This window comes from Phocoena phocoena, chromosome 9 (assembly GCF_963924675.1).
Source record: "Phocoena phocoena chromosome 9, mPhoPho1.1, whole genome shotgun sequence".
NCBI classification, from domain to species: Eukaryota; Metazoa; Chordata; class Mammalia; order Artiodactyla; family Phocoenidae; genus Phocoena; species Phocoena phocoena.
In genome coordinates this window covers 68773576-68797360 of record NC_089227.1, presented here as the reverse complement: position 1 = coordinate 68797360, position 23785 = coordinate 68773576, and the positions used below count along the sequence as shown (strand labels likewise).

Sequence of the window (23785 nt, the reverse complement as noted above, 5' to 3'; positions counted from 1 at the left end):
AGGGTCATATACTTTTTCACCTATGGATATACCTTATTTTATTGTCTAGGAATCCAGTGCATGGTTAAACTGAGTGGGTGAAATTGGCCATCCTTGTCTTATTTTTGATCTTAAGGAGAAAGCATTCATCCAATCTTCTACTATTATTATGTTAGCTAATGGCAGGCATTTCATTAATGCCCTTTATCAATTTGAGAAAATTACCTTCTATTCTTACCTTCCTGACAGCTTTTATCATTAATGGATGCTGAATTTTGCATTTTTCCTACATCTACTGCTAATATGGTGAATTATATTGATTGATTGACTTTCAAATGTTAAATCAATTTGCATTCCCAGGATAAATCCTATTTAATCATTGTGTGTGTGTGTGTGTGTGTGTGTTATGTTAAAATTTTATAAGGATTTTTGCATCTGTGTTGATGAGAAATGTCAAATCTGTAGTTTTGTCTTGTAATGTCTTTGGCTAATTTCGGCATAGATAGTGCTGGCCTCATAAAATGAGTTAGTTGTATCCCCTGTTTATTCTATTTTCTGGGAGGATTTGTGCAGACTTGATACTCTTTCTTCCAATAAGTGCTTCATAGAATTCATAGAAGCCACTTGAGTCTAGAATTCTCCTTGTAGGCTCTTAACAGCAAGTTCAGTTTCTTTAATAGGTATAGAGTTATTTAGATTATCCACTTTTCCTTGAATGAGTGAAGTAGAATTATAATTTATTGCAAACTCTTTATAAGACACATGGTTTTTTATAAACCAAAATTAATCCATTTGAATTGTTGCACAGATGACATCTTTTAGAAAATCAAGCAGAGCAGGACAGGGGCTGGGGCATTTGTAAGTACACATCTCGTAAATAATATGCCCATTATTGGCCCCCGGTAGGCACTAATTTTGTGCTCATGACATCATGCTGAAAAATAAACCTTCAGGACAATAAGCGTATTCACTGTTACTTTTTCAAAAGATTGAAATATATACTGCATAAGTCAATTTTTAGATTACTGTTACCTTACTATTTCAAATACTAATGCCAAGTTAGAGATGGAGATAAGACTTCCATTTAAGGGAGGATTGAGACATGTGTTTATTATTCACAGACTGACTCACTGAAACTTATTTGTAGCCCCCGAATCAGTACTGTGGCACTTTTATGTTCATTCACGGGCCTGCGCAGAGTAGTGAGCACTTTGAGTTCCGGGATGCACACATTCCCAGCTGAGGTCGAGTAAGGCGATGCTCTGCTTCCGTTTCCACTCACGTGGGGATGAGCAGAGGGCAGAGGCAGCAGAGGGCAGGAAACTCCAGCTCTGGGGCCAGTTTAATTCCCAACTCTTATCCCTGTTAGTGGGACTCCTTCAGGCAGGTCACTTCACACTTCTGAACCTCGTTTTCTCTTTTGTAAAATAAAGAAAATAGAATCTACCTTGATGAGTTGATTTTAGGATTTCAGGTTGTAATCTCTGTGAGGTATACACAAGTACCTATATATTTCTCCTAGGAGAAATGATTCCCTTTTCGCCATTTCACTGTTCCCAGTGACTTTTTAGGAATGAACTACCATGCATAAGAGGAAATCAACTCTATGTATCTTTCTTCCCTGATGAAAGTGAGTATGAATATGAGCTTTAGATGTTAAACAAACCTTGCTTTTAAGATAAACCTCATCTGGTCCTGAAGTAATACTTATTTTATATATTGCTGGCATTGATTTGCTAAACTTTTGAATTGTGGTTTCGTATCTATGGTCAGTAAAGGAATTTTTAAAAAATATGGAATCTCACAAGTTCAGGAGAGTGGGAGAGGAGATGGCAACACATAAGAGATATCGACAGTTTTACAAAGTCTGACAGCAGACAAGAGAAGGCTGAAACACAGACAGGTTTATGGAGTTGGAGCAGAGCCAAGAAACAAACTAGTTTATACCACAGAATCGCAGAAAACTCAGGATGGTATCAGAAAGGATCAGGAATTGAAAATATGAGGTGTCTCTGAAGATTAAGGGTGCTAGAAAATTTTAAAATCTTTAGAAGGAATATTTAGTATCCCACTCCACCCTACCTCAATCCCTCCTCTATTTTAGCAAAAAATGGAAAGTTTACTCTCTAGAGTAAGTCAATGAGACATGCCTGGATTCAGAAGAATCAGACAATGCTAAATTTGGGGGGTGAGGCTCCACACTGTAAGCAGATTAAACAGAAGGACCCCTACCAGCCACTTCCCCACCAGCCACTTACCATCTTGATTCCACATTACCCAGAAAATGATGGGTTCATGCTCCCCAGAGAGGAGATTAGCAGATTTCTCTCTGGAGAAACTGACCAGCCCAAGAGCAGACATCTCAGATTCTGAAATTTGGGGGTCCCCTGATGGAACCTCTGCATGTCTCTCCTCCCTGTGGTGAAGCCTCACCAGTCCACAAGCTTACCTAGGCACACAGGTGTTTTTTTTTTTTCCCAGTTAGCATTTCAGTACCTCACTTGAAAAGATGAAGGGACAATAAAAGATCACCAAATACTGGAGAAAAACCTCTAACGTGAAAGGCAGAGGCCCAAAGGAAGAAACAAACAAACAAAAAGAACTTGAAAGACAAAGATAATTAAGGGAGAAGAAAAATCAAAAAGTTGTCTCTGATTTCCCCAGAGAGAGAAGATAGTGTATCCATGAAACAAGAATGGGAAGCTATAAAGAGATCATTCAGAGAAATAAAGACGAATGGCTGCATAATGAAAATGCAACACCTCTTGTTTGAAAGTTATTAAGAATTTCATGATGGCTACAGCAGATCATTACACCAAGTGTCGCCTGAAAAACAAAACAAAACAAAACAAAAAAAAACGCACAACCCCAGAGCTGTGAGTTAAGTTTTATTTGGAGCAAAATGAGGACCGTAGCCCAGGAGACAGCCTCCCAGATAGCTCTGAGGAACTGCTCTGAAGGTAGCAGGGGAGGTCGGTATGTATGTGATTTTGGCGGGCGAAGGGGGATATATGCAGTCAAGCACACGTTTTGGTAGGAGGTGGCTGCTAAACACGCGTCTCTGTTAGTGATTTTAGTGCCTTTCTAGATATGAGAAGATGTAAGAAATTGGGCTCATAAAATCTTGTGAAAAATATCTAACTATCTGAAGACCTGTTGTGCCAGTTTTTCCCAGAGCACAGAATGCTTCATTCCTTATCTCCACCCTGAACTCCTTTCAGGGCATGTTGAGGGTCAGCGACTGCAGTGGCTAGTGACTTCATCCTTGTAGAGGCAGATGGCGAGAAACAATTTTTTGTCCACACAAGCGCGGGGCCTTTGTGGGCACAGGGATCTGTGTGACTGCACAGGTTGTACGGCCACAACACTGGACTTGAAAATGAGAAGGACACTTGGAGGTTAGCTATATGATAGTGTAAATAAGAAAATTGAATAGAGGAGTTGGAAGGTAAAGTAAGGAAATTGCCCAGAATTTTAGACAGAAGATGAAAGAAATATTCAAGAAAAGTAGAAGAAAGCTGAAGAGATTCATGACGTGAATGTAGTCAGAGTTCCAGACAGAGGACAGAAGAAATAGTGGGAAAGAAATAATCCTAGAAATAATTCAAGGCAAGTTCCCAGCACTGAAGGACATGGGTTTATAGAGTTAAAGAGTCAAGGCAAGTCAAATAGTCATGAAAGTTTGAATTACCAAGAATAATTTCCTGAAAGCTTTCAGAGAGAGAAAAACAAAAATACAACAAAAATCTGATCTTGGACAAAGGGTTGGAAGTCAGGATAACAGCAAACGCAAAGTGTTCATTTAGCCAGAAATTGTATACAGCTCTTTTGAGAGGCTGGGGAGAAGAAAAGGGGGTGAAAAAACTAAATTCTCATCTACCATATTAGGAAGTCAGTAGATGATCCGTCTCAATGAAAAATCTGGAAATAGCAAGAGAAGTGTGCCATTTAGGTATTGGGAAGTAAAAAAACCCAAAAAAACCAGAAAAACACCTATTTCAATAAAAGAGTCAAAGGTCTCGCAAGTGCAGGAATCATGGGTTGGGGAAGAGACTACTGTTTTTCAATATCAACCTTGTAGAGCTAGTACCTTTCTAACTACATGTATTAATAATTTAGCAATTAAAATTAGATGAAAGAGTAGATAAGGATTTGCACGAGGTTTGCACGGGACTCTTCCATGTGACACTAATGCTTCTTCTCCCTCCAGATTCCCGGTATATTCTCTTACCTGTCGTGTTACATCACCTCCACATGCACTTGCAAGAACAGAAGGACCTGATCATGTGCGCTCGGATCCTTAGCAACGTATTTTGTCTCATCAAGAAAAATAGCTCAGTAAGTAAATACAGGTTATAAGATGTAGTTCCCATCAAATGGCTTCTGGAAATAAAATTTTAAAAGTCTTCAGATAAACCACACCAAAGAGTCATCCTTTGAGACTCTCACTTTTATTTCCAGCTGCGTTGGACTTTTTACTTTTCTTCTAAAGGAATGTTTTTTTAACCTTGTGGGATCGCTGTAACCCCAAATAACCTGGGTTTCCTAAACTTGTATTTCAAGAAAGAACTGAATACCCAATGAGAAAAATTAGAAATCTCAAAGCCTCCCACATGTGTCTTTAATCTTGATGAATGCTCTGTGGCGAGAATAAATTATTGCTTGCAAAGACAGCCTGTTTGGGCCCATTATGTGAAAGATTGCATGATGATGGTCCAAGCTTGGCCGTGAGCCTTGGGCCCAGCCCCGTGGAGATAGAGAAAGCAAAGGAGAGCCTCAGGAGCCTGGGGGTATCTTGCACCACAACTGTTACTCACCCGACAGCAATCACTCAATTGTTATGACAGTAATCATTCAATTGTTATGGCTTTAGGAATTCCTGTCGCGTTCCTGACTCTGGAGGCAATACAGTTGCATTAGACAATGCAATGTCAATAGAGAAAAGCCACATGCTTGCTTATAAACGGGGACAACTTGGAGTATGCATGTTCATGGCTCAGGGGTCTGATGTGAAGTCAACATATGAAGTATGCCCTATTCAGTTCTGTCAGTCTGCACCTGTTCACTAAGCAGCCTCATCTGTAACAACCTTTACAAAGCAGGGTTTGGCAGTGAGTGCTAAGATTCATTTCTCTGTCTCCCTTTTACTGCTATGCTACAGTTTCCCCATTTTTGTTCCTCTGACTTATGACCTTCTGAAGAGCTCAGCAGTCAGCTGACATGGACTTCCAGTGGAAGTGGTGGAGATAGGGCCCCAGTGCTGTGGGAACAGAGTTGGCCCTTGAGAGAAAAAGGCCAGAAGCTCTGTGTCTAAAAGTGTAGTACAATAGCACAGGGAACTCTACTTGATACACTGTGGTGAACTAAATGGGAAGGAAATCTAAAAAAGAGGGAATATATGTATATGTATAACTGATTCGTTTTGCTATACAGTAGAAACTAACACAACATTGTAAAGCAACTATACTCCAGTAAAAATTAATTGAAAAAAATATATAAAACTATGGTATAAGACACCTGCATGGGAAGGACCGTTGCTTTTTACACACCCAATTGAATAAAGCATAGCTACGCTGGGCCTAGTTAGAATGTTTTTGCTAACTGTAATTGCTAAGAGTTAAAAGTAAGTTCAAAAGTTCACTGCAGAAAACTGAAAACATCAGGTGATAGTAGAGGTGATTTTTTTTTTTTCCTCCCATTTCATTGTTAAAGTTACAGTCAATTTTTGTACTTATCTGATAAGGAATTCAGAGCAGAAACTCTGGGGGAAAATCCTTAGTAGTTTTCTTACAAGTGTAAGAAAGTTTATCATAAAATCCTAGCCAAAAAGCTCTTTTAAACTCATACTTTCTAAAAGTTTTCTTTGCAGAGGCAATCTCCTTGGTACAAAGTATTTGTAATCATAGTGCTTCGTCTGGTGCAGTTATAATAACTCAAATCCACTACATACAGTCAGTGCAGAGCAATTTGCATTTCTCGCTCAAGTCCTGGGGGCTTAGATAGTACTAATTTTGCTTTGGGGAAGCAGTCCCACCATGACCAATGACATTAAGTCCAGTCTGTAACTAACTATTCACCCAGACTGAATGCTGTTTGCTAACCTTTACATGTAGGGATTTTAAAAAAATCATTTTTATAGAAATAGTCATTTGCACTTAAAATAGAGTTTTGGAAAATGACCTGTGCAACTCCAGTGATGAGAAGAGTAAATGTAAGCACAAACTGAAATCAAAAAATTATAATTTTTCTTAAAACCAAGAGGGACGTTTCGTGAAGAATCTGGCCCAGAAAGGTAAACTGACTTGCACAGGGACACACACCATGTTAGTGACATAGCTGCTGTTCTGAATTAGTCTGGGGTGCTTTCCAGAACACCACCCCATCATTTTACTTTACCCACTTCATAGTGGAGTTGCATGCTCTTGGATAAGCTGTGAACATCTCCGTGCCCTTTGTTATCTATAAACAAAGGTCATTCACTTAGGTGAGTTAGGGGAGGTCCAGGTCTGTCAAGCTCTCGAGTTCTCTGACTCTTTGATTCTATATTTGGAAATGTGCTTTTTCCCCTTTTCCAGTAAAGAGAGATTAATATATACTTTAAGCCACAATTTCCTGAACACATTATTTCTTTTCTTAAGGAAAAATCTGTGCTGGAGGAAATAGATGTGATAGTGGCCAGCCTGCTGGACATCCTGCTGAGGACCATATTGGAGATCACCAGTCGACCACAGCCATCCGGCTCCACCATGCGTCTCCAGTTCCAGGATGTCACGGTAAGGCCGTAAAGCAAATGGCACACCAAACAGCATAGTTGTGCTTGTTAAAGCCTCAGTTGCTTTGAGGGTGGGTTGCTGTTTATAAGCAGCATATAAGATATTTTTAATATAAGATACTTTTAATTACAGAAAGGCCAAATTGGCACAGTTTATTTTCACTTTGCCCAATTTAAGTTAACCTGGTTCTAAATCCCCAGTCTTCTTGATAACTTTTCATTCTTTTTTTTCATCCATCGAATTGCTTGGGGAAGTGAGAATAGTGAAATAGAGCAATAGCAGCTGGGGGTCCTGAGTTCTGATCCTGAATTTTTCACTATGACTAGTAAGAATCTTAATTTGGGGTGGGGTGAGGGGGGCTCAGTTTCCTCAGCTATGAATTGAGAAAGTTTGACTTGGTAACTTCTAAGATGTCTTCAAGCTCCACTATTATGAATCTAATATAACATGATTTATAAGAAATATTAAGACATAATTTGTGTGATAGTTCATTTGTGTATATATTTATACGTGTGTGTGGAGAGTGAGAGAGAGAGATACGTAGATGGATGGATTGGTACATAAATTGATTTCTATTTAAAGCTCACATTCAATTGATCAAACATTTGTTTTTTTTAGGTCTGATTAAGAACATTCTTCCAAATACCATTTGCAAAAATGGCAGTAGATGCTGTAGTTTTCACATATAGATTATTTACAAAAATGTCAGCCTTTTCCCATTATTTTTACAAATTGTGCATTAGAGAACCCCTGTCTTAAGAATGTTTGCCTAGCCCCTGATGAAAATAATTTTTGTTTTTACTTAAAAAAATAAAAAGTCCACCCTGGCTCTCCTGCCAGAGTTGAATGCTTAAGGATGGCCATCTTGCATTGAATTTTATTTTCTCTGCTTTCAGAGCTAAGATTTACCTGATTCCTCCTGCCAAGCCCTGGGTTTGGAAGTAAAGTTAAATTCTTTCTTTTAACAAACTAAGGTTAAAGAGAGTATGAAAAAACTTTCTAAAATGTGTAATAGCTGTACTGCCTCATTAAAAGAAAAGAAGAGCAAGCAGTTAATTTCTCATGGTCAGATGGAATTTCATGTGTAAAATGCTGCCTACCTCATAGGGTTGGCTTTGTGTATTTAGCTATTATTTGGTTCATAGTAAATGCTCAAAACGTCGTTTTTTCCTGAAAACCACTGGAGTTCATTATGGGTTTGAAAGTTTGGGGGGTTTTGTTTTGAATTTTTTTGTTCTGTCTTTTCATGTTTTTCTGAACTTTTTATTTTGCAATAATTGTAGAGTCACGTGCAGTTGTGAAAAATAACATAGATATTCCATGTGCCTTTTCTCCAGTCTCCCCAATGGTAACCTCTTATCGAACTATAGAACAGTATCACAACTAGGCTATTGATATTAATGTAATCAAGATGCAGAATATTTCCATCACCCCAGGAATCCCCCATCTTGCCCTTTTACAGCCAAACTCACTTCCCTCCCATCTTCACCTCCTTCTTAAGCCTGACAACCGCAAAATCTATTCTCCATTTCTATAATTTTGTCATTTTAAGAATGTTGTATTTGAGTCACTTCACTGTACGGCAGAGATTGGCACAACAATGTAAATCAACTCTACTTCGATTAAAAAAATTAAAAAAAATATTGTACGTGGGCTTCCCTGGTGGCGCAGTGGTTGAGAATCTGCCTGCTAATGCAGGGGACACGGGTTCGAGCCCTGGTCTGGGAGGATCCCGCATGCCGCAGAGCGACTAGGCCTGTGAGCCACAACTACTGAGCCTGCGCGTCTGGAGCCTGTGCTCCGCAACAAGAGAGGCCACGATAGTGAGAGGCCCGTGCACCGCGATGAAGAGTGGCCCCCGTGGGCTTCCCTGGTGGCGCAGTGATTGAGAGTCCGCCTGCTGATGCAGGGGACGCGGGTTCGTGCCCTGGTCCGGGAAGATCCCACATGCCGTGGAGCGGCTGGGCCCGTGAGCCATGGCCTCTGAGCCTGCGCTTCCGGAGCCTGTGCTCCACAACGGGAGAGGCCACAACAGTGAGAGGCCTGCGTACCGCAAAAAAAAAAAAAAAAAAAAAAAGAGTGGCCCCCGTTTGCCACAACTAGAGAAAGCCCTCGCACAGAAACGAAGACCCAGCACAGCAAAAATTAATTAATTAATTAATAAAACTCCTACCCCCAACATCTTCTTTAAAAAAAAAAAAATGTTGTACAAATAGAATCATACAGTATATAACCTTTTGTGATTGGCTTTTTTTTTTTTTTTTTTTTTTCTTAAGTCAGTGTAATCCTCTAGAGATTCATCCAGGTCATTGTGTGTGTGTATCTATATATAATTTGTTCCTTTTCCTTAGTCAGTAGTTTTCATGGTATGGTTGTACCACAGTGTGTTTAACTATCCCCATTGAAGGCCATCTTGGTTGTTTCCAGAATTTGGCTCTTACTAACAAAGCTACTATAAACATTTGTGTGCAAGTTTTTATCTAACCATAAATCTTCATTTCTCCAGGTTAAATACTCCCAAGAGTATGACTGCTGAATTGTATGGTTGTTGCATATTTAGTTTTGTAATAAATGGCCTAACTGTTTTCCCTAGTGGGTGTATCACTTTACATTCTCATATACACAGTGTATGATGAATGATCCACTTCTCAACACCATAGTCAGCACTTGGTGTTTTCACTTTGAAGAGTGGAGAGGGGATGGGGGCGTTCTGATAGGTAGGTAGTGACATCTTATCATGATTTTGATTTGCATTTCCCTAATGGCTGATGATGCTGAACATCTTTCACATATTTGCCATCTATATATCCCCTTCAGTGGGATGTCTTTTTATGTCATTTTCCCATTTTCTAATTGGATTGCTTTTTACTCTTGAGTTTTGAGAGTTCTTTATATATTCTAGATCCTTGTCCTTCATTGAATATGTGGTTTACAAATATTTTCTCCCACTCTGTAGCTTGTTTTTTTCATCCTTTTAACAGGTCTTTTGTAGAGCAAAAATTTTTCATTTCAATGAAGCCCAATTTATCAATTTTTCCTTTTACAGATCATGCTTTTGATGTCAAGCTGAAGAACTCTTTTTGTCTAGCCCTGTATCGTGAAGGCTGTCTCCTAGTTCTTTTTTCCTAAAAAGTGTTAGAGTTTTCTATATTACATTTAAGTCCATGAACCATTTTAAGTTGATTTTTGTATTATGTCAGATAATTTTAACATCTCTATCACCTCAGTGTTGACATCTCTTGTCTTTTTTCATTCAATTTTATATCTTGATTTTGGGTGTGATGAGTGATTTTCAATTGAAATCTGGACATTTTTGTATTATAAGACTCTAGATCTTATTTATACCTGTCTCAGGTGGCTTTATGTCACGTGACTTGGCAGGGTAAGGGGTTGGGTGCCAATTCATTATGGCCAGATAGAGGTAGAAGTCCAGGTTCCTCTCATTGTCTTCACTGACACAGACCAGTTGTCATGAAAGTCCCTGCTCCCTATCTTGCTGTCCGCTCTGGAGAGAGATGTTGGGTACCTCATCACAGTGTTGTGAGGATGGAAGTCCTGGCTCCCCATTTGGCTTTTGCAGGTGTGAGAAAGGCCAAAGTGTTTTGCAGAATTCAGCTGCAGTAGAGCAATGACTGCTAAAAGTTTTTTCTTCTTAAACTGCCCATTTCCTGATCCTTTGGCCCAAGAGAATAGGCTTTTGGGGGGGATTTTCTTTGCAGTAGTTGGTGTTTCAAGACGGCCAGCTTCTTCGGCTCCAGGGGTGGGATATATAAGGCAAAAAGAAAACCGAGAGAACTCAGCACTATGTCCTTCCTTGGGTCCAGGGTCTCTAGCCAGTCTTTTCTTTCCACCTTCCAGAGTCGTCTTCTGTTTGTTTTATATATAATGGAGGGGTTTTAGTTGTACTTGGCAGGAGGAATTGGGAAAAACATATATACTCCACCTTCCCAAAAGCAGAAGAAAGGCTCCTTCATTTTGGTTTTGATGGTAACATTTCAACTGCTTCCTGGCAATACAGCTCGAACACAATTCTAAAATTATAATGGCAGAGCAAACAAAATCATAGGAAATGCTCCATGTGGTCAGAGACTGCCCGAGGTCAAAAACTTTTTCAAACTGCTTTGTATCCATAGGCAGGGTTGAAAGTACCAAATTTCTCTGGGACATGCATGGCCTGTAGGGCTTCAGAGTGTAATAATCAGTGCAAATTAAGAGGCTTGAGAAGGCAATGCATGAAGCTCGTGGATGGATTTGGGCAGGCAGTTTCATCGTCCGGCGTGCTACAATTTTAGGAAAATCACGTAAAGTGAAACCTTCCCCCACGTAGCTATGTTGTGCCCCTTGCTGTGTGAAAAACCAAGCTCACTCTAGGTATGTGGGATGAAGTTTGCGAGAAAACATGCGCTTAAATTATTTGGCACCTTAGTTTTATGCTTTAAGGCTCTTCTTTTTGAGTCCTCAGGCAGACCTGGTTTGAATCCTACTCTTCCCTTTGATTAACTACGCATGCTCTTGGGCAAGTTACCTAGTATCTTTAGCCTCTGTTTCTTTGCCTTTAAAATAGAGAAAAAAATTGTACTTATCTCAAAGTTAGTGTGAGGGTTTCATCAAATCTGTAAAAGTGTTTAAACAATATATCAGTACATTTTAACCGTTAGTAATTGTGGTAGCAACAGTGGTCCGTAATATTATTATTATTATTACAGAAGTAATACCTGTATTACAGGTATACAGGTATACAATAACAACAACACTTATTACTTCTGTAATAATAATAATATTATTATTATTACAGAAGTAATAAGTGGTGTTGTTGTTATTGTTATGGAATTAACCAAAATCAATTACATACTTACAGGTATAGAAAAGAAAGGTGGCTTTAATCAGAATGCCGGCAATCTGGGGAGATGGTGGACTCAGCATCCCTCAAAAACCACCTCTGAAGATTCTGCTCAGCCATGAAAGGGTTTAAAGGGAAACAGGGTAGTAATCTCAGTTCATCATTGAGATGCGGGTCACAGTCATTGCCATCCCCAATGTGTGCAGGCTTGTCAACTCCCTTGTGATCTTCCTCTGGATGTTATCTTGTTCATACAGTTTGGTCACACATTCTGTTCGGGAGATTACTGAAGGGAAAGCTAGGGAAGAGATCTGGTCATCTGTTAATTACTTATTCTTCATTTCTACTTCTTTGATGTACGGAAAGAACTGACAAGTTAGGCAAGGTATTGTGTGATTAAAAGATTTGAAATGTGTGCTTGGGCTGGAGATGAGTAGAGCATGGAGGTCCCTGGTTTAAAAGTTAGTTACAATATAGCTTTGCTAAAGTGACAAGAAAAGGGGCTTCCTGCTCTTATAGCAAACAGGGCAGTTTCCTGTAAAAAGCGCTTACATTATAATGAATTCTATGGTGAGAAATATGTTCTGGTCATTGACAAGGTCATTTCTCTGTGCACTGAAGACCTGTCTAATTTCTTCATCATTTTCTCTTATTTAGAGAACAGGCTTTCTGAATAGGGAGTCTTTACATGGCAGTCCTACACTGAGCACCCTTCAGTCTTTACAGAAAAGGTGCCCACAATAAGCAGACATAATGTAGGTAAAAGTTGGTCCCACAGTGTGTCATGGTGAAGTGTTTCAGCTCTCTCTGAGTACCACGGCTGTCAGCCTGCCTCCCAGTAACACTAACAGGACGATCGGCTTCCACTATTGTCATAATTCCAGGTAATAGTAGCCTTAGTTTTACTATCTAAAAGGATTGTACTTTTTGTTCTTCTACGAACTGCTCTTTTAGGTTTAAAATACTCTCTCTGGCTGGGAAAAAAAAAAAAAGGCAGCACCATTGTAATCGGTTCCTTTCAAACGTCTAATTGTATGTGGAAGCAGATTTTATAAAGAGGCATACATGGCTGTTTGTTCACACCCTCAAACTAATTGGACTCCAGAGTTCCTTACAAGTGATAAATGCTTCTTTTCTTTGCACATAATTCTGTTCAGCACCATTTATAGTGCAGGTAACTCAGTTCAGCAGGAGCCACGTCTAAGATATACTCCGCATTTGTTGAAAGTTTTTGCGCACCATGGGCTGTGGTTGGGGGAAGGAGAAGAAGGCAGGAGAATTCTGTGAGATGTTTCTAAATTGTGGGTATGTATAATAGAAGGTTTCTTGGGCTTCCCTGGTGGCGCAGTGGTTGAGAGTCTGCCTACCAATGCAGGGGACACGGGTTCAAGCCCTGGTCTGGGAAGATCCCACGTGCCACGGAGCAGCTGGGCCCGTGAGCTACAAATACTGAGCTCTGCGCGTCTGGAGCCTGTGCTCCGCAGCAAGAGAGGCCGCGACAGTGAGAGGCCCACGCACCGCGATGAAGAGTGGCCCCCGCTTGCCACAACTAGAGAAAGCCCTTGCACAGAAACGAAGACCCAACACAGCCAAAAATAAATAAATGAATAAATAAATTTAAAAAAAAAAAAAAAAAATAGGTTTCTTGAAGACTGTTGTAGCCGTCTAATAATTTTATTCACAGTTATTGGTGGAAATGCCCAGTATGCTCAATCTAGTTGTTAAATGGATGCAAGCCACTATAGCATAGAGTTCTTTCTGACGGTGATTTGTACATAAAAAAGTTCCAACACTAAAATGAAGTGAATCTTGGCCAACAGTGTTTTTTTATTTATTCTTTTTAATAAATTGTGAGTCTAGGGTTTTCATGTAGACACTTAAAAATCTCTTAGAAACAAAGTTACATTACGGGTAAAAAATACTGGACGTCCAGGCCTCTTAACAGGGTTAAATGTGCTTGGAGTTCCTAAATTGATGAAGTGAATAAATAAAATGACATTGTACAGTAAATATTGGGATTGACAACATGTCTTAATTGTGCCAAGATTAGATATCGGGATGACAAGTTGTTTGCATTGGGCCTAAACCAGATGTGACAGATATAAATAGGTAATGATATGGATTCAAAGAGGTATTCTCCTAGGTATGGTGACTGTAAAGATTTAATGAAAGTCTATTCACTTTTGAATAATTTTTATTATTGCTAAAATTATTAAAAATAATGTCATTTAAGATATTTCACAGAATGTATGTTGAAATAAATAAGAATATTGATCTAGTAGCTGCATTGGAGACAGTGTAGATAGGATGTAGAAAAACTAAGAGATGAAACATTGAATGCATTTCTACCAACTAGATTTACATTTTCACGTCAAGACATAAGAGAGGCTAAAAGGTACAGACATTGGTTATTAACAGACAGATTCTTATATATCTATTTGTATTTGAAATATAACCCCCAAGCTCAGTTATATTTCCTCAATAAAATAAATCAGTCTCTGAGCAGCAGGAAGAAGAGCCAGAGGTACCTAGGTTAACACCCCAGCTTCACCATTTTCTGACTGTGGAACGTGGGATAAATATTTATTAACTTTAACAGATCTCACTGTAACGTTAAGTTAATAGTGTCCACCCAACAAGGCTCTAGTGAGGGATAAACTTGATAATATAATCAAAATACAGCAACATACACATAGTTCCATAAATGATAATATTGTCATAATGTCTTCTTTTTTAAAGTTTAGAGATACAATTGACATGCAAAATATTGCATGTGTTTAAAGTCTACAGTTTGATAAAATTTTGACATAATATATATACCTGTGAACCTTCATCACTATCCAGATAATGCACATGTCTATTACTCTCGCAAGTTTCTTTGTGCTTGTTTGTATTCCCTCCCTCTTGCCCCTCTTCATTACCTCATCCCCAGGCAACCACTGACCTACTTTCTGTTACCATAGATAAGTTTGCATTTTCTAGATTTTTATATGAATGGAATCATACAGTATGTGGTTATTGTCGTTGGTTTTTTGGGGGAATGGGGCAGGAGGAGGGCATTTTGACTTCTTCAGTATAATTATTTGAGTTTCATCAATGTTACTTTGTTTATCAGTAGTTCATTTCTTTTTAATGCTGAATATTTTATTATATGGTTATGCTATAATTTGTTTATTCATTCACCTGTTCGTGGGCGTTTGGATTGTTTCTGGTTTGGGCTTTCTGTTCTATTTATCTATTTTTCTGTTTGGACATCAGTAACACAGTATCCTGATTACCTTAGCGTTATAGTTTAGTTTCAAAGTCAGGTAGTCTAAGACCTTTAACTTTGTTCTTTTTCATAGTTGTTTTCATTATTCCAGGTCCTTTGCACTTCCATATGAATTTTAAAATCAGCTTGTCACTTTCTGCCCCCCAAAATACCTGCTATGATATGGAGTGGGATTGCATTGAATTTATATATCAATTTGGAGTGAGTTAACATCTTAACAATATTGAATCGCCCAGTCTATGAACATAGTATATCTCTCTATTTATTTAGGTCATCTTTAATTGCTCTCATCAAGGTTTTGTAGCTTTCAGCAGATCTTACATATATTCTGTCATATATATCACTAAGTAGTTCATATTTTAATGGTATTATAAATTATATTATTTTAAATTTCAATTTCTAATTGTTCATTTTCATTATGCAGAAAATTGATTTTTGTACACTGAACTTGTATTCTTAAACATTGAGTAACTCACTTAAGTAGTTCTAGTAGCTCATTGTAGATTCTGTAACATTTTCTTTGTACACAAATATGTTGTCTGTGAATAAAGACAGCTTTTTTAAAATCCCTTTCCAATCTGTATTTCTTTATTTCTTGTTCTTGCTTTATTGCACTTACTAGAACCTTCACTGTAATGTTGAGTAGAAGTGGTGAACTGTTTGAGTTTGGGGATGTCTGAAAAGTCTTTATTTTGTCTTTGTTTTTGAAAGAATTTTACTGGGTAACAAATTCTTGGTTGACAGTTGTTTTCTTTCAGTACTCTAAAGATGTTGCTCCACTGTTTTCTAGCTTGTATTGTTTCCAGTGAGAAATCTCTCATCTTTATCTTTAGTTTGTATTGTTTCCAGTGAGAAATCTCTCATCCTTATCTTTCTTCCTCTGGATATAATGTGTCTTTTTTTCCTCTCACTGGTGTTAAGATTTTCTCTTTATCACTGGCTATCAGCAATTTTACTATGTTGTGCTTTGGTGTAATTTTTTTCATGCTTTGTATGCTTAGGGTTTGTTGAAATTCTTTGATACATAGGTTTATGCTTTTCAAAGAATCTGAAATTTTTCCCCCTTATTTCTTCAACTACTTTTTCTGACCCCTTCTCCTTGAGGTCTGCAATTACGTATATATTTTGCTACTTGAAGTTGTCCTAGAGTTCACTGTGCTTTTTTCTTCTCTTTTAGTTGTTTTTTTTCCCTCTGTTTCATTTTGGAGGATATCTACTACGCTATCTTCTTCTATATTGTCTGTTGACTGAAAAAAAATGCACAACCTAAAAGTTGAGAATTATGTTTTATTCAGCGGACTTACTGAGGAGTATAGCCCCAGATGGCAGCCTCTCAGATAGTTCTGAGGGACTGTCCCAAAGAGGTAAGGGAGGAACCAGGATATATAGGAGTTTTTACTGAAAAAAAAAAAAAAAATGTAGTCGAACATCAAAAGATTATTTCTAAATACAAAAAATAGACATCTCAAGTAAATGATTTTAGTGCTTTTTTATGTATGAGAAGATTCAAGAGTCTGGGCTTATTGAAATTATTCCTTTGATGTGCATCTTAACTATCTAGGACCAGTATCCTGTTTTCTCCATCCTGAATTCCCCTCAGGGTGCACCATCAGGGGTGGCTGTAGTAGATGATGACTCAACAGCCTTTGTATACTGAAACAGCAGGTGACATTCCTTGTCCACAGTCTAATCTGCCATTAGTCCCATTCAGTGAATTTTCATCTCATACATGACAATCTTCATCTCTAGAAGTTTAATTTGGTTCCTTTTGAAATCTTACATGTCTCTAATTAACATGTTCAGTCTTTCCTCAAGCTTCCTGAATATATAGAATACAGTAATAAAAACGATTTTAATGTCCTTGACTGCTAATTCTATTATGTGTGTCGTTTCTGGTCTGTTTCTATTGATTGGTTATTTTCTCTTCTCATTTGTTTCATCATGTTTTTTCCTATTTCTGTGTAAGCCTAGTAATTTTTTATTGAACGCCAGACATTGTAAATTTTACCTTGTTGGGAGGTGAATTTTTTTTTAATTCCAAAAAATATCTTTGACCTTTGCTGTGGAATGAGGATGGCAGTTTTTTGGGGACTGTTAGATTGTTTCAGGTCTTGCTTTTGAACTTTTTTAGGTAGGATCAGAGCAGCATTTATTCTAGGAGTAATTTTTCCCCACTACTGAGGAAATGAGTACTTTTAGTACTCTAACTGATGCCCTGATGCCCTATTAATAGTGAGGATTTTTCAGTCTGACTGGTGAGAATAAACACTATTCTCAGTCATATATGAGCACCAATCGTGTATGAGCTCCCAGTCCTTTCAAGTAGTTTCTTCCTAGCCTTGGGTTGTTTCTTCATACACATACACTAAGATATTCATGATTGTGCCCTTAAATTTTCTATTTCTTGTGTTAAGTATCAAGGGTTTCTTTGTGCAGTAACAAAGTAATATGTAGAGCTTAGAGGGTATTTCTGCCAGCCCATACTGATTAGTTCTTAAATGTTTGCCCTAAAAGGTATGTAGGGATAATTACTTGTCATATCTGTGTGTTGCAGATGATTATCCACATGCAAGGAGCCAGCTTGCATCTCTGGTTACCCTGACATGGCCATTAAGTAGCATCCTCAGGCCTCCCATGGCCTTGGTGGGGATACGTTTGACTGTCCTGACTTAGCTGCCTCTCTTGGTAAATCCGATTACTCAGGGCTTTTAGTCTCAGATTTTACATATGAGCCTATAATCTTTTTCCGTGTAAACTCAAAGAAACCAATTGCCAATTAAACTGAATTTCTCTAAATCCACAGTCAATTACCACTGATTACTTCTCCTGTTGTGCTTGTATTGTTTTAAATGTAACTAAAAGTAGATAAATTCTTTGCTGAGCAAAAAAGTTTGCATTGAAAACATATATTTTAAGTTAGAAATGCATCAGGAAATGCAAGTGATAGCAATTTTATAAGTCTTCAAATCTATGGATGCTATATATATATTTTGTTTTTCATTATTAATTTTTAAGATTTGGACTTTGTAGGAGTCAATCACGTAGCACCCAAGCACAAAAGGATCACAGTTAACTTAAACTGTTCTTAGACTTGTGATTGCCAAGGAGGAGGGGAGATGGGGGAGGGGTGGGTTGGGAGTTTGGGGTTAGCAGATGCAAACTAGTTTATACAGGATGGATAAACAAGGTCCTACCATATAGCACAGAGAACTATATTCAATATCCTATGATAAACCATAATGGAAAAGAATAAGAAAAAGTGTGTATATATATGTTCTGTATTACAGAATCATTTTACTGTACAGCAGAAATTAGCACAACATTGTAAATCAACTAGACTTTAATAAAATAAATTTTAAAAAATAATTAAACTGTTCTTAAAAGGAGATTGAAACAAACATTATGCAATGTATGGCTTTTTTGACACCCAACAAGTCAGCAGGTGAACACTGATGAGCTGGAGAAGGTCATGTGAATTAAAAAATGGAGCATGAAGGTACAGGAAGAGCTTTGGAGTAGAAAACCCCAGGAATAACTGCACCTCTGCCAGTGTCTAGCTGTGTGACTTTGGGCAAGTCTTTTAGCCCACCAAACCTACATTTTACTTTCTTTAAATTAGCGTTCCCTGTGTTGTACAGCAGAAATTAACACAATGTTGTAAATCAGCTATACTTCAATAAAAAAAAATTCATATTATACCCCCTACCTTATAACACTGATATGAGGCTCAAACAGTATAATGAACGAAGACATAGTAAATGCTTAATAAATGGTCAGGAGCCTCAGTACCTTATCTTCTTTAAGTGTGTGGAGTTACTTCCCTACTGAAAAGCTTCCACCCAAGTTAAAAAAAAATCCACTCTAAATTTTATTTTTTCATTATTTATTTATTTTTGGCTGCATTGGGTCTTTGTTGCTGCGTGCAGGCTTTCTCTAGTTGTGGTGAGCGGGGGCTACTCTTCATTGTGGTGCGCGGGCTTCTCATTGCGGTGGCTTCTCTTGTTGCAGAGCATGGGCTCTAGGCGCACGGGCTCAGTAGTTTTGGCACGTGGGCTTCCGTAGTTGTGACACATGGGCTCAGTAGTTGTGGCTTGCAGGCTCTAGAGTGCAGGCTCAGTAGTTGTGGCACATGGGCTTAGTTGCTCCACGGCATGTGGGCTTGTCCTGGACCAGGGATTGAACCCGTGTCCCCTGCATTGGCAGGCGGATCTTAACCACTATGCCACCAGGGAAGTCCCCACTCTAAATTTTAAAATGCATGTGTACCAAGTAAATGGTAATCATTACAGGGAGAAATTTTACTGTAATATTATGGTTAATTTAGATTAAGACAACATCATAGGGTAAATTTGGATCATAGTGGGTTTTCTTTTCAAGTGTTCTATTTGAGATCAGTTGAAGGTAAGTTACTGATTTTTTTTATGTACTTACTAAAAAACACGCTTCCTTTTTTTTCTCTTAGGGGGAGTTTGTTGCTTGTCTCTTGTCCCTGTTACGGCAAATGACAGATAGACATTATCAACAGCTTCTTGATAGTTTCAATACGAAAGAAGAGCTAAGGGTAAGTGGCATTTTTTAAAGTGTCTTATATATCTTTTTAGTTTCTCTTGTTCTTACTCATCATCATTCAGATGGGTTTTTGACACTTGCTTTACCTGATTCCATTAAATTCTGTTTTTTATCAGATTTCTACACAGATTTGCTCTTCTGTCTTGATTCTTTAAAATTTCTGTACTCAAGCCAAGCAATTAATTCTTATTTTGGAGAAGCATATAGGATTTGAAATGCCTGCCATCAAAGTCCAGTAACCTAGAAACAGAATAACAGAACGAATGAGACAAAAGCAAATAGACTGAGTCTAGTTACGTGGACTTAGAAATATTGCCTTAATAGCAGATAAGGGAGTATGTATTACAATATTAGCTGATTTCATCCCTCTAAAAACACAGTGAGAAGTTCTGGCTACAATATTCTGACTAGGGAGGCAGAGCTGTATTTGCCATTCTCTGTGGGCTTTGGTCTAATCAATATGCTGTGCTACTCTGACAGTGACATTAAATGGAAGATATTGATGCTGGGTTTGTAAAAATCCAATCCTTGCTAAGATTTAGGTGACTTTAACACTTCCTTCATGGTGTTCACTAAAACCTTAGAAGCTGATCGTCCTCAGTCACAGGAATGACCTATCTTCTGTCCGTATTTACTTTTATTTCTCTTCCATCGCTTCAGTTTCTAGACAGCTTCATACATAAACATCAAAATGGAAGGGTCACTTAAGTACGCTTTCTCGGATAGGACTTGAACCCAGCCAAAACTCAGATTGGGACTCGAACCCACGGTCTGGGACTTGAACCCAAGTCACCCGCAGATTGGGACTTAAACGCACCGTCTCTGACCTGGGAGGGGACTTGAACCCACTGTCTTTTTTTTTTTTTAACAACTTTATTGGAGTATAATTGCCTTACAATGGTGTGTTAGTTTCTGCTATATAACAAAGTGAATTACTTATACATATACATACATCCCCATATCTCCTCCTCTTCCATCTCCCTCCCACCCTCCCTATCCCACCCCTCTAGGTGGTCACAAAGCACCCAGCTGATCTCCCTGTGCTATGCGGCTGCTTCCCACTAGCTATCTATTTTACATTTGAACCCACTGTCTTTTAATTGAAACTACTCACCTGGTATCAAGACTTACTGAAGCTCAGGTTCTTTTGTCTCAGAAGAGAAAGAAGTCAGCATGAGGCAAAGCTATAGGCCAAGAGTGAGTTTATTAGCATAGGATGCTTGTGAGAGATAGAAGCTGGCCAGCAAGGGAGCATGGCCCCAAGAACAAAGAGGGCTACACTTTTATAATCAAAGAAAAAGTGGGGAGGGGAGAAGATGACCTTCTTCCTCATTTTTGGGTAGATGTCAAGGCTTACATCATTAGTTCCTCCTTTGATCCTCTATGGTCTAACCGGGACTGTCATGGCGGTATTTAAATCATATGTGTATTAGCAAAAGGGTATTAACATATACTTAAACATGGTAGTTCATCTCAGATCTTGGTATAATGTCCCCCTTCACCTGGTTTCTTTCCCCTTTCACCTATATTCCTGTCTTGGCTACATGCAGAATGCTACTCATCAAGGACCATTAATTCCCTGACTTCGTGTAACATGATTCAGATCCCATACCTACTGTCTTGTGTTTTAACTATCAGGATTTGTGGCTTGAGTGTGCCTGGCCCTTGAATGCACCTGCTCTTCCTAAAAGGTAGTATAGATTGTTGCTAGGTTACTGGATTATTTTGTTGAGTGGTCATTAGCTTACAGCAGTCTCCCAGACTTCCTTAAAATTCCCTTCCCTAGTGGGATTGCTAAACAAACTAATTATCCTACTCTATCCCTATCACTTGGGGATGGAGAATTATAAGACAGTGGTTATAGGCACCGTGTAACGTTTGCATGATTACAAGCCTTCATAGTGCCTTAGAGGAAGATTTCTAGATTTTTTTCAATATAGATAACGCATAGGGATCACTTATCTTTGACTTTTAACTGTTGTATCATCTCAGAAGAATCTTTCAGTTACCTTGGATCAGTTGACAAGCTGAGTCATATGAAACAAAGAATAGGTTTGGGCAGATGTAATCTATCTGACAGTTGATTGGCATGTGCCCAAGCCTGAAAATATCGTGTTTTTCATGTTTATATTTAATCTTGAGTTTAGAATTAAAAAAGGATAAAGATCTTAGAACTTACCCACTTACATACAGAAACCCATATGGTTAAAAAGGAAAATAATCGTGCAGTTATTAATTTTCATCACAAGTTGAATATTTAACACAGCTGAGGAACCACTAGGTTTTACTCAAGAAGTCTATGACTTCGTATTTCAAAATTTCACATAGGAAAAATTACATATTTTCACAGGTCCTGGGAATGAGAAAAAAATAGTAGAAAAGCATAAGTTGAAAAACATGATTTGTTTAATCTAGGTATTGAGTTTTATGCTTTAATAGTCATATTAACAATAATAAAGTATTGAATAAAGTGTTTTATGTGGCTTTCCCTCATTTCAGTCAGCCACACACCTTTTCAAGGGACACGTGTTTCCCACTTCAAAGTAGCCGGGCCTAAAAAAAAATAAGAAAAAAACCTGCACCTTCAGGCCAAGGAAATTTTTTTAACACTATTAATTACTCTATCTGTCCTTCAGATTGAGCAATTCCGACATACCAAGTTCTACCAGCATTATTATGTAACCAGAAACAAAAAGGCCAGTTCCTATAGGGGGAAGAGTCAAACTGGTAATGGGCAGTAACATAGGCAAATGAGAGTGGTGAAGACACAGAGTAAGCACACAGTGCTTTGGAGCATCTAGGCATTTCTGCCAGCCCCAACTCAAGGCTAGAGGAAAACTCCCCAAGGGAGGTCTCAGCTGAGAGCTGGGTGGGAGTGTGCTGTCCATCTTTGGCTGAGACATTCAGATCTCTCAACTAAAACATCACCTGAATATCCTAACTGACATACCACAGCTGCCATTCCACCTTTATAACGGTTATTAGAATCTGGAATATTTTTGTTTATTTGTTTGCGTGTATCCCCAACTCCTAGCTACTAGGTTATAAACTTCTTGATGTCTGAAACGATGGCTGGTTCACTGCTGTATCCTCAGATTCCAGAACTTGCCTAGCATGCTGTAGGCATTCAGGCAACATTCGTAGATTGATAGACCGACTATACAGTGTGAGGAAGAGAGATGTAAGACATAAGGCTCTGTGAATGTGCATAGACTTTATTTTGAGGACATTGGAAAACTGTGGAGGGTTTTAAGAAGGGACAGACGTGATCACATTTGTGTTAAGAAAGACCTATCTGGTTGCGCTATTGAATTATCGAATGTTTGGTGAACTTGAGCATTTTCAATGCATTGGTGAGGGTAGAAGCCAAGATGTCATGGACTGAGGAATTAAAAAAACAAAAAAGAAAAAGATATAGTGGATGTAGACAGTGTTTCAAGAAGAGGAGCATAAGGTGTCTACTGAAGGAGAACTTGGGATGTCAGAGGAATATTTATCATGGAGGAGACTTAAACATATTTAAATAAAAATGATCAGAGCTGGTGGAGAGGGAGATATTGAAGATAAAAGAGGTCCTAACTCACAGGGGGAGGTCTCTAAGAAAGCAGCAGGAGGGACCTAATTAGCCTTGACTGGGAGGAAGGACACCTTCCCCAGTGTAAGAATGGAAGGGGGATAACTGGAGTGAAGGCAGACTGGAGGGCATTTATTTTACTAAAGGCTAATTAGTCAGCTGGTTTTAATCTGTATTTTAAAAGTTCAGATACCACCTTTTAACAAGTAAAGTTTTCCTGTTCTCAATTTTCTTCAAAGTCAAGTATCCGTATTTATGCTACTGAAATCTATGTTACAAGATTTTCTAAAGATGATAGCACTGATCTCTAGTCCCTTGTCTGAAGTCCTTCTACCAAATGTATTTCAGAAATCAGAATTTTTGAGATTTCAGAAAGATAATATGGCACATATACTGTATAGTATCATATAGCACCTCCAGTAGAATTGGGGGTAGCAACTACAGCTGAGCCTTGAACTATGTGTAGTTGAAAATCCACACATAGCCTAGCGTCAGTCCTCTGTACACGTGGTTCCTCTCTATCCATGTTTCCTCCACATCCATGGCTCTGCATCCACGGATTCAACCAACTGCAGATTGTGTAGTACTATAGCATTTACTATTGAAAAACATCTTTGTATAAGTGAACCTGCACAGTCCAAACCCATGTTGCTCAAGGGTCAACTGTATAATCAAACATCTCAGTATTTCTGCAGCCAAATAAAATATTCGCTCTAGTTGGGATAAATAAAGACTATGAGTAGTTTGGGTAAGGTTTTGCTGCCAAATGTATTATAAAA

At 38.4% G+C, this 23785-nt stretch overlaps 1 protein-coding gene across 1 annotated transcript in view; it reads left to right on the top strand.

Moving 5' to 3' along the window:
• The window catches only part of DOCK4 (dedicator of cytokinesis 4), a 274676-nt gene that overhangs the window by 163609 nt on the left and 87282 nt on the right, over positions 1-23785 (top strand). Inside the window, 5 exon segments of the mRNA XM_065883569.1 lie at positions 4190-4317; positions 6618-6752; positions 12250-12301; positions 12304-12347; positions 19326-19424. Coding sequence (XP_065739641.1) covers positions 4190-4317; positions 6618-6752; positions 12250-12301; positions 12304-12347; positions 19326-19424 — 458 coding nt within the window.